This window comes from Cynoglossus semilaevis, chromosome 1 (assembly GCF_000523025.1).
Source record: "Cynoglossus semilaevis isolate Cse_v1.0 chromosome 1, Cse_v1.0, whole genome shotgun sequence".
In the NCBI taxonomy this organism is placed as follows: domain Eukaryota; kingdom Metazoa; phylum Chordata; class Actinopteri; order Pleuronectiformes; family Cynoglossidae; genus Cynoglossus; species Cynoglossus semilaevis.
Window position 1 is genome coordinate 3,981,666 of NC_024307.1, and position 11,823 is coordinate 3,993,488.

At 38.8% G+C, this 11,823-nt stretch overlaps 1 protein-coding gene across 1 annotated transcript in view; it reads left to right on the forward strand.

Annotated features, from left to right (window-relative positions):
* The window catches only part of LOC103389101 (ryanodine receptor 3-like), a 78,035-nt gene that overhangs the window by 16,490 nt on the left and 49,722 nt on the right, over positions 1-11,823 (forward strand). Inside the window, 4 exon segments of the mRNA XM_025059321.1 lie at positions 1,986-2,105; positions 6,770-6,874; positions 10,255-10,329; positions 11,408-11,486. Coding sequence (XP_024915089.1) covers positions 1,986-2,105; positions 6,770-6,874; positions 10,255-10,329; positions 11,408-11,486 — 379 coding nt within the window.

The window sequence follows — 11,823 nt, forward strand, 5'->3', positions numbered from 1 at the left end:
ATATATATAAAACAAACTATTAACAAACAAAATATATACAATTTAAAAAAATTAATTAAATTTTTAATAACATTTTTAAATTTTAAAAATTTCAAAAATTTTAAAAAATTTTAAAAAATATACAAACAAAATATATACTAATATATACAATAAAACTCAAAAAAGCAAAAGGTTGAAATTTTGGAATACAATAAAAAAGCAGAGAATTGTCTTCATTTGTTATATATATGTATGTATGTATGCATGTATATGTATATATATACTTGTGTTTGTATACATAAATACATATATACACATGTAAACATATATAAACACACATATGTTTATGCATGTATACTTGTGTGTATATATGTTGATATATAAATACACACATACATCTCTCTCTCTATATATATACATATATATATAAACAGTTCATATGTATATGTGTGTATGTTTGTGTGGGGCTATCAATCAGTTAGTTCAAATAATTACACACAGGCTGTGATTAATTGTGATTAAATTAATTAAATTAAACTGTCATTCTTAAATATTTTTTCCATACATTCTGGGAACAGAGAGACAAAAAAAAAAAAAAACCCTAAAATGAATCGTCACAAATTGATTGTATCTACTGTTATAGCAATCACGGAAATTTACCAACCATTGTGTTGAAATTTGTCGTTATTTGTGAAAGTTTATTTCCTGAAACAACAAAACTTCCTGTAAACCCAACTTTTTTTTTTTGTACTTCTTCACCTTAAAGTACACGTCCTCCTGCTCTTGTGTGCCGTCTGACAGACCTCAGGCCTGTCATGTTGGCTTTTCCAGTGGTATATATACAGTATATATACGTACATGTCGATGTATAAATACTGTATGTGTGTGTGTAGCTGCCACATCCTCCCGTGTTTTGCTCCGTCCTACTTGCATCATGCTGCACTGCAGCTGAGAGGCTCATTGAAGCCCGGCTACTACTGTCCTGCACTCTGCTCTCAGCACAATCCTGCTCACATTAAATAATGCAGCTGGCCATTGTGCTGAAACTTCCCCTTTCCCCACTCAACCCTATACTGTACGTCCCACAGCAGCTCATATCAGCAGATTTCCACAAGCTTTCCTATCACCCGGAGCAACATCGTCCGGTGCAGCGTTTAAAGGGCCAGCGCTACAAAAACATAATCAACGCCTTTGGACAACAGCCGCCTCCATCCTTCTGTGGAGATGAATGTCTTAAGCTCAATGGCTTAAAGTACCCGTGCGATGTAATTATTTTATAAAACGAGGTCACATTAAAAATGTGTCCGACATAAAGGTTGTGAAATATATCACTGACCTTAAGTTAAATACCAAGTTTCTGCCCCCGATCATGAAAAATGAAAACCCAAAAAAAAAAAAATCACACTGTACTGTACCTGCTAAGACGCATGCTAACGTAATTTCACGCATATTTGCTAATACGACGTAAGCCGTGTAAATTACTTCTGCACGCATGGCGATGTTCATTTACGGAGCTAATTATTCCCTTCTATAACATGACACAGTCATGTTCACTACATTACACGCTAATAGCTAACAAAAAAAATGCTAATTATTATTATTATTATTACAGCGCCACCTGTTGGTAGATGGAAGCGAGCACCCACATGTCGACACTTTAACACCCATTAGTTAAAAACTCCACTTTGGTCAAATTAATGTTGTAGCATTTCTACAAAAACATCAGGTCATAGGTGGAGCCCGCACCACACTTTGAGCACCACTGTCTCAAACTTCAATTGTATGTGAAAACTGGCAGTAATTGGCACCAGTGTTTGCTAGTTCTCTTACATTTGATGAGTCTCATTTCAATATGTCTAACGTTCCATTTCCACCGTGATTCAGCTGTCGGGTCCACATCTGTTTTTTGTTTTTTTTTACAGTAATATAGTCGTGATGTTTTGGATGGTTTCTCTCAGCACATGATGCACAGGCACACCTTCTGAAGTCTGGTTTTGTCTTGACAGGATGATGAAGTGGTGCTCCAGTGCGTGGCCTGCATCCAGAAGGAGAATCGTAAGTTTTGCCTGGCGGCTGAGGGACTGGGTAACAGGCTGTGTTACCTGGAGCCCACATCTGAGGCAAAGGTAGGTGAACTGACTCCACTGCAGCGTTGTTTGATGGTCTGACTGGGGGAAAAAAATAAAAAATAAAAAATAAAACAAACAGTGAATCAGCTTAGCGCGTCAATCTGAAGTTATCTGGCTGCGTTTGTTATAATTATTCTGTCAAGTGTTCTTTTGAGACCAAGAAACTCAAACACTTAGGATATATACAGTATATATACACTTAGGATATAATATATATATATATATAAATATATATATATATATATATTCTATATATATATATATATTTATATATATATATATATTATATATATATATATTGTATATATATATATATATCATGAGTATATATATAGTATATATACAGTATATACTGTATATATATATAGTATATATACAGTATATATACACTTAGGATATATACAGTATATATATATATATATCTTATGTGTATATATACTGTATATATATATAGTATATATACAGTATATACTGTATATATACTATATATATACTCATGATATATATATATATATAAATATATACATCGCCTGAACTGAACCATGTGAATGGATGCACTCACTCAGAGAGGAGCTCTGTTTAAAGCAAACATCCATTTCGTCCTCCCTCCGTCCACTCACTGGCCTCAGCAGACAATCAGTGCAGTAAAGCAGACGAAGAGAGAAAACCAAAGTTCACCGAAGTCTCCTCGTGGAGTTCACTTGTTCAGAGACAACTCTGTCTTCAGACGATAACCCCCTGAAATCACGTCTCCACACAGTTGATGGATCGTGTCATAAACAGTTCAACCGTTGGCTCTATCTTCCGTCCACAGCTTTACTGCAGCGGAGGACGAGGTCTGTAGCTGAGGACACGTTCGCTGGCGTGGGGTATTAATGACTTCGGTTTAATTGCTAACCGGAGTAATCAGCAAGATGTCACGGCATTTTCTTTGACTGGCAACGCAGTTTACGAAACGCAGCCAAAACAGCTTGGCTTTGGGACGAGCCAACAGGTCACAAAAAAACAACAAAAAACAAAAAAAAAAACGTGTTTTAGTAGTCGAGGAAAAACAAATTTGTAGTTTGTCGACTTACCCTAGTCATTACTGAATAGATATTCATTGACAAAGCTTGTTTTATTTTTTCCAAAATTTGAGATAAAGACCAAATAATACTGAAGAGGCAACATTCTGGAAGGTTCTTAAGGTTAAAAGTCAACTAGTAACCGATCTGGATCTAAATGTTCTGAATAAAAGGAGCATCCACTGAAGGACTAGTGTAAACAGAAATACACTTTTTTTATTTGTTTACATAATGTTTAAAAGGAGCATCCACTGAAGGACTAGTTTAAACAGAAATACACTTTTTACTTTTTTTATTTGTTTACATAATGGTTTTTAATGTAAATGTTTCTTGAATAATTGTTGGACTGAATTTGTAGCTGAACATATTTTCCTATAATACCTTTATCATGTAGATTTAGTTTTTAATTATTTTGCCCCGAATATTTTGCCTTTTTAAATTTTCAATTTAGGTCAAACGATCAAATTTTTAAATCTCATCGTCATGACTCAAGCACGATTAATCTAGATAAATTGACATTACGAAATATGGAACGAAATCTTTTCTTTATGCCCAGTTTGTGCAAATAAGTAAAATCTACGATAGATCTACGAGATATGCAGTAAAGGCGGTCCTTGTTTTACGATGTTCGCGACCTACTTTGTTTTGCGGTTACATCGCTATTTGCATAGATTTATGAAACTTTCACGGGAACTAGATTGGTGAGCGGAGCGGATGAATACGTCGTCGCGTGGCACTATACGCGGAAGACCGTTTTGTTTAGTTTCGCCAGTTTTACGTCGTACTTACGTGTGTTGTTGTTTTTTCCCCCCATTATGACTCGCAAGCGTAAGTCAAACGTTTCTGACGTTTTTTATGTCCTAGATTATGATGTTAGCATCGTATTAGCACTAGCGTAGGTGAGTGGTATAGGTATAGGTGAGACTTACAATTGACTCAAGTCGTGCCGTAGGAACGGAATTCTTCCGTAAGTCAAGGAACCGCTGCATACAGATCAGCCCGCCTGTCTTAAAATCCATCCAAAATTTAAATCTGATTAATCTTCACGAAATAATTACAGTGATTTACACGTTCATTTAGACACTCATAGTTCAATTATGGCACCAGGCAGGTGCAGAATATTTTATGGCCGTGATGCCTCCAGAGATCCAGGAACATGTCCATCAGAATTTTTTTTTTTTTTTTTTGGTGTGTTTGACGGTGAGTCCCTCTGCTCCTGGTCTTCTTCTTTTAGACATAGCATTTCTTCACTAAGATGGTGTCCAACACTGTGTGCTGGTAGTGGTGGATGCTGAGTGGTTATTGGGCGCAGGGGGAGGTGAGACCTCCACCCTGTATTGGATGGTAATTACAGCTGACATGTGTGATGGATGCTCCTCTTGTCTGGCACTTTGTCTTCATTGCTTTCTGTTTTTATGAGAAGGGATCACTACACCTCGGGGATCAGCGACAGAGTGTTGGGAAAAGCCCCAGGATAGCAATTTAGGAATGGGTCTGGAGCAGTGAGTGACTCGGTGAACTAGCAGTAATGCACAGAACCTGGGTAATGGGATGGGCCTGGTTTAAAGTGTGTATGGTATAAATGGCCACATCAATCAGTCTGTGAGAAGCTGCTTGATTGTTATATACGACCAGCAACTCTTGGCCCTGCCTAACTCAATGCTATGACCCCTGGAGGAAGGACGGTTACGATCTTTTATGTTACCATCGCCCTCGATTTGTTTGCGTATTATCGTGAATTCAGGAACGCGGAGGAGGGGCTAATAAATAAAACATCCTAAGTCGCTTCATTTCGCAGTTATAGAAGCTCTTCCAATTAGGCCGAAGATAAAATGCTCCTTCCTGACCTCGTCACAGGAGACAGAAATAGAGGTGAGATCAATCCTTACCCATCATCCAACAACACTCTTCCCCTCAGCGCATGATTGGTCGTAAACCAAACGTCAGGGCACGGCCGAGCTGCTCTGGACCTTCATTCCGTTCCTCCACAGCTTCGAAATGTTACAGCTCTGCTCCGGCAGAGGGCAAAGGTCAGCCGTTAGTCACCCAGAGAGATAAGGGCGGGGGAGGTGGGGGGGTGAATTGCCGCCCACCAAATCCTTCATTAAGATTTCTCCTCCGCGCCACAGCTTTCTCTCCCGTAACTGGTGTCAACACGATGCTGTCACGTGGTCGTGACAGCTAACATCTGTCAACACGATGCTGTCACGTGGTCGTTCCTCCAGCTGACATTAGTAATATTGCGTCGTTAGACCAGTTTTACATTTATATTAACTCCTCTCTCTGTCAGTAAACATCTGCCCTGCTTTCAAAGACAATATGGAGTCCTATTTTTTTAAATTATTCTCCGTTCGAAGGCTTTGGACGGAGTGATGTGTGAGCCCTTGATCTCTTCATAACGAGAATGTTAATGAATTTACAACTCCAATAAAGTCCAGCTTCCGTCCAGCTTTTGTGCAGCATCCACGAGTGCTAACAGCAGCTGGCGTACAATTAGCAAATCCATGTGGTATGTGGAAGCTACGTTTGAAATATACAGTGTATTTTTGAATGTGTGAATGTGTTAAGATCTGACAACATGATTTTGTTTCACCAGATGTGTGTATATATGTAAATATAGATGTATATACAAATATATTTGCACATAAATATATATACAAATATATGTGTATATAAATATATATACTGCTGTTTGTACATATACATATACACACATATAAATGTAAACGTCTGTATATATGTAAATATATATGTATATGCAAATATATGTGTATATAAATATATTCAGGTGTGTGTTCATATACATATACACATATAAATGTATACGTGTGTATATGTGTAAATATATATGTATATGCAAATATATGTGTATATAAGTATATGCAGGTGTGTGTACATATACATATACAGTACATACATATAAATGTATATGTGTGTATATATGTAAATACGGCATGTATGTATATCCAAATATATGTGTATATAAATACATTCAGGTCTTTGTACATATACATATACACACAAATGTATACGTGTATATATGTAAATATATGTATATGCAAATATATGTGTATATAAATATATATACTGCTGTTTGTACACATACAGATACACACATAAATGTATACGTGTGTATATGTAATATAAATATATATACTGGTGTTTGTACACATACATATACACACATAAATGTATACATGTGTATATGTAAACATATATGTATATGCAAATATATGTTTATATAAATATATTCAGGTGTTTGTACATATACATATACACACATAAATGTACACATGTATATATGTAAATATATGTATATGCAAATATATATGTATATAAATATATTCAGGTGTTTGTACATATACATATACACACATATAAATGTATACCAGTGTATATATGTAAATATATGTATATGCAAATATATATGTATATAAATATATTCAGGTGTTTGTACATATACATACACACACATAAATCTATATATGTATATATGTAAATGTATGTATATGCAAATATATGTGTATATACTGTATATATATGTGTGTGTGTGTGTATTTATATTGTTATGTGATACTTGTTTTTCTGTATTTGCAGTATGTTCCTCCAGACCTGTGCATCTGTACCTTTGTACTGGAACAGTCCCTGTCAGTGCGGGCCCTGCAGGAAATGTTGGCTAAGAGTGGACAGAACAGTGAAGGGGTGAGTGACAAACACCGATGGGGGAGTCGGAGGTCGGAGGTCAGGGTGGAGGGGGGTGTCTGTAGTAGACTTCTGCTTCTGCCATTTTTGGAATGTTTTTTCTTTGGTCAATATTATCTGCCGTGACGGTGCATACCACCACAGGTTACAGATGGGCTACTTAATGGTGATGTTACTTCAGTGCATTCTCGCAGTTTGCGTTTATTTGTTTTCGATATTGTGTGTCCATTTATCATTCTTCCCCTGCACTGAAATGTCACTGGGGGAAGCGCCATTAAAAAGGAAATGGAGGTTGAAAATGTCTCGGCTGAGACTCTGAAATCAATACTTCATTGAACAGATGGGCTTATCAATCGACAGCGGCTGAGGCTGGAGCTGTGTTAGCGCCCGGAGGCACCGATACACCGATACACGGAGAGGGGACCGGTGGGGACAGCAGTGAACTCACAGCTTGTGTAAATGCCGCACCAAATTAGCTCGCTGTTCGTAAACGGATTGGTGTGAGTGTGTGTGTGCAAATATGCTGTCATCTCGTTCAAAAAAAAAAAAAAGTGCTGACCCAGCTGAACGAGGGGATCAAAAGGGCAGGTCAGAAGCATCAATCAAAGACACTGAGCCACTGTGTTGAACTCTGGTGGGCTCGTGTTTCCTTTACCCCCTTTTTCCATCAGGTCTGTCTTCCTAGCTTGTGGTTGTCATCACTGGATTTTTTTTTTACCGAGAGAAACCACAACGCTGCGACCACCACAAACACACACACGTGAAACATGAAGCTCACACGACAGGAGACCATGGCCTGATAAATGCCAAATCACACGGTTCCAAGGAAGTCGCTTGCTCTTCTGCTGAGGAGCTGTTTTTTTTTTTTTTCTTTTCTTATACCTCATAATAGATGTTGACAGCGTAGGTAAAGATGTGCGGGGTTGTTTTAGCTCTCGCTTTATGAGCCTGAATCGACCCTTGTTGAGCCGCGTCTTTGCCTCGCTCTGCTTATTCAGTGGATAAGGCAGCGAGAGAAAGACTTTGTTGTTGTGGTGACTGCAGCTAGATGTGCCTCGCCGCATTAAGCTCAGCACCTCAGCCTGGATACAGCAGCAGCAGCAGCAGCAGCAGCAGCAGCACACAAGAAATCTGGAAGGCATTGCTGCAGTTTGCACAACACAACAGCATCACATCACAGGCCAGCTAGGAACAAAAAAAAAACAAAAAAAACAAAACAACCCAGAGCCAAGATTAAAACTGAATGGATAATAATAAGAGAAGGAGTTTGTTGTTGTTATTATTATTATGGTTTTCTCAAACAGTGCATGTCTTGTTTTGCATAATCCTATTGTCTTGGAAATAATTCCTTTCGCCTTAATAGCATAGTGTTAAAAAGTAAGTTTGATCCCTTCTTTTAAAATAACAATTGCAACTAATATTGCCAGGTTTTGTAGTATACTTTACTACAAAACCAGGAGTCTCGGTATTTATTAACAGTCAAATGTCTTATTTCTCTTATTTCTTATTTTTTATTTAATAAAATGTATTAACTATTACAATGTTCCCTCTCTATATCACGGTTCTCCTTTCGCTCCCGCAGTACATGGCAGACTCCTTTCGCTCCCTCAGTACATGGCAGATTTTTTTGTTTAATCCGATCTCGCAAAATTTTTGCTTTGGCGCAAAAATAGCAAAAAAATAAAATAAGTATATATATAAAAGTTCTGTGGATTCTCGTTTTGAAATTGAGATTCACGCGCATTCACGAACGATGGCTGGTAGCTTTGTTTACCTAGCCAAGATCGTAAACAGCATACTGTTGGGTACTCGGTGTACTATTGGCCAATTGAGTATGCTGTTCTGTTCCTCACCCTGATTGGCTCATGGGTTGTAGAAATGCTCTCGTTCACTTTGCTCTGTGTCGCCATTCTACAAATCTAGGTAGGGTTGATAAGAGTGTGGTGGTTCGTAAAGGTTCTGTTCCTCACCCTGATTGGCTCATGGGTTGTAGAAATGCTCTCGTTCACTTTGCTCTGTGTCGCCATTCTACAACTCTAGGTAGGGTTGATAAGAGTGTGGTGGTGGTTCGTAAAGGGTTAATATACTATACGATAATAATATAATCTCGCCCCTACTGCGCAGTTTTCCTCATATTCGCGATGGGTCTTGGGACGCAACTACCGCGATAGGAGAGAGAATACTGTATACATTTAGAAATAATGGAATGTGGAAATACAAAAAGTTGTAAAAGTGTTTTTATAGCTGTCCAACAGATGACCAGTCTGTTCATGGAGCGGGTTCTAACTGTTGACATTTATGAGCTTCGTAGGATCGTACAATGTGACCTTTCAGCCTTTATATTGCGTTAGGGAGCGACAACGCTGGAGCCATGGTCAGCGGGGAATGACCTGAATAAAAGATAGGGTTAGTGCAGAAAACTTAGAATATGAACTGGAAAGATTTCCTTTGTCTGTGGAACAAGTTCTTCCCACGTTCTGTTTCAGTAGGAACTTGACATCTTTGGTTTAATAGCGGGTCACAACCAACGTTTTGAGGTGCATACTGCCACCTACTGTACTAAAGTGTGTAGTGTCATGGTATGACCAGTGACTTTTTAAAGATAACGCAGCCTACTCCTCACACCTTGTGTTTACGTTTCTTTTTTATTTCAATCGTTGCGAATCGTCACACATTTGTATCGACTATTCATCGAGTCGTATCGCCTCGTCACATCCCTATTAGTAACATTAGAAAAGAGAGCTTTTAATTGACACCACGCTGCAGAGGAACAATATATTAGAGAACAACAGTTCTTCCCAATAATGAAACTCTTTTTACCCTTATGCTTCCTAGAGGCTCATAAGGAAGGTGAGTAACACGTTAGTCGCCTGCCGAAGAAAACCAAAAACGTCCCCCTCTGTATCTCTACCCGTAGAGATATGATTTCATTTTTAACCCTTCCTCCTGCATCTTAACCCAACCCTGTCAGTGGTGGAGTCAGTCCCTGCTGTTGTTGACATTGCATCAAAGGGCGGCGGTAGTTGTGCATCCTTCCCACACTCTTGTAGCGGGAGTGCTGGAAGGATGATCCCGTATCCCACATCGCTCATGGATACAGGTGCAAGAAACACCACTACCTGCGACGACTCCGATTGCATGCCTTCATTGGCGAGGTAGAGTCTCAGAACCTCCCGGGGGAGGTGAATGTCCACGGTTGAGGTCATCAACATTGGGGAGGTATTCTTTGCTGAGGTCAACATTCGGTGCCGGAGGTCATAAATAATTGGAGCGACTGGAAGAAGACGGCTAGGTCGACCCCCGATGGAGGCTTAAAGTGACCTTCAACCGAGTAACTGTGTACATTTGTGTTGTTGTTTGTGTTTGTTGTGTCTGTCCAGGCAGCACAGAGTGGAGGACACAAGACCCTTCTGTATGGACATGCCATCCTCCTGCGTCATTCCTTCAGCTCCATGGTAGGATAATTGACCAATTAGGACTAATGGCCATTCGTTTTTGAGTAAACCAGGCATGGGCAACCTAAGGCGCGGGGGCCGGATGCGACCCGTTCAGCTTTTTAATCTGGCCCGCCAAACTTTTCCAAATTATATAATTTATTTCTATTATCATTATACTTCTGCCTTTTCCCTGCAATACCCACGTTTTCCCCAATAGGTGGTGTAGAAAATTAAAGTATTTTAGCATTTTAGCCTTTATGCATGACTTTTACATGTCATTTCTCTTAGTTCAGACGAACGTTCCATCTACAGTATCTGCTCCTGACCCGACCCCCCCCCTGTTCAATTTTAGGACAATTATGGGCCGCGAGTCAAAAGGTTTGCCCACGCCTGGAGTAGACAAAAGTAGTCAAAAGGTTTAAAAAAAAATATTGTGATTAATCATAGACTAGCTGTGGATTAATCACGATTAATCATGATTAATCATGATTAATCGCGACTAATTAATATTCCTAAAAATGACAAATACTGTTTTTTTTTTTTTTGATGTTGCTGGAACAGAACAACCATCAACAGCAGGTAGATGCGTGTGTTTCAAACACATTTTTATTTGTGACGAATCCAAATGATGGAATTATTTACGTTGAGAACAGTGAGGACAAATATGCAAAACTCAAACTTTTGTTTCATGGGTTTGGCGGATTTTAGTATTTAATGTGTATCGTAACATTTTCTTCAACAATAATAATCAGTCTACAGTTTCTGACAAACCATTGGACAGTAGTTTCAGTTGTAGACTTTTTTCCTGACCTGACATTAGCTGGATGTTCTTAATGGAACCTTAAGCTTCCAAAAACACACGTTGGGTTTTTTGAGCTCAAGATTCTCCTGTGAAACAAAAACGTTTTTGTAAATATCGTCTGTCATTCTGCCTAAAATCTGTTCAAAAACGTATCATCAGTGATCACACCTCTCTTGTGGTTAACGCGTCGTACATTTTTACCAACAATTTTTAACCAATGTTGTCAACGTCTCTGCAGAGAGAGTGTGTGTGTGACAGCTCCGTCTCATGTGGTTTGATTTGTGTTCGCCACAGTACCTGGCCTGTTTGAAGACGTCAAGGTCGCAGACAGATAAGCTGTCTTTTGATGTGGGCCTGCAGGAAGACTCAGCAGGTAAACCAAAGAGGCTCTGCTAAAATGTCTTTTTTCTCTCGCTGCCGTTGTGTCTGTCTTTGTTCCGCTGCCTTTCTGTCTTGTTCTGTTTCTCGATATCTGTCCCTGAACTGTATTTCTTTAAGATAGAATACTCCTGCAGCCAGCCATCTCCCCCCGAGGATCTCTGAAGCACTCGCTGAGTGATTTTCTGTACAACGTTGATTAGATCTCTGCAGCAATTTGGATTTTTTTTTTTTCTTCATCATCTTACCTGTTGTTGTTTATTTAATACCTTGGTTTTGGTTTTCAATGTGGGGGCCATCCAGGGGGCGCTAGGGAGTCATCAGAAAATGGG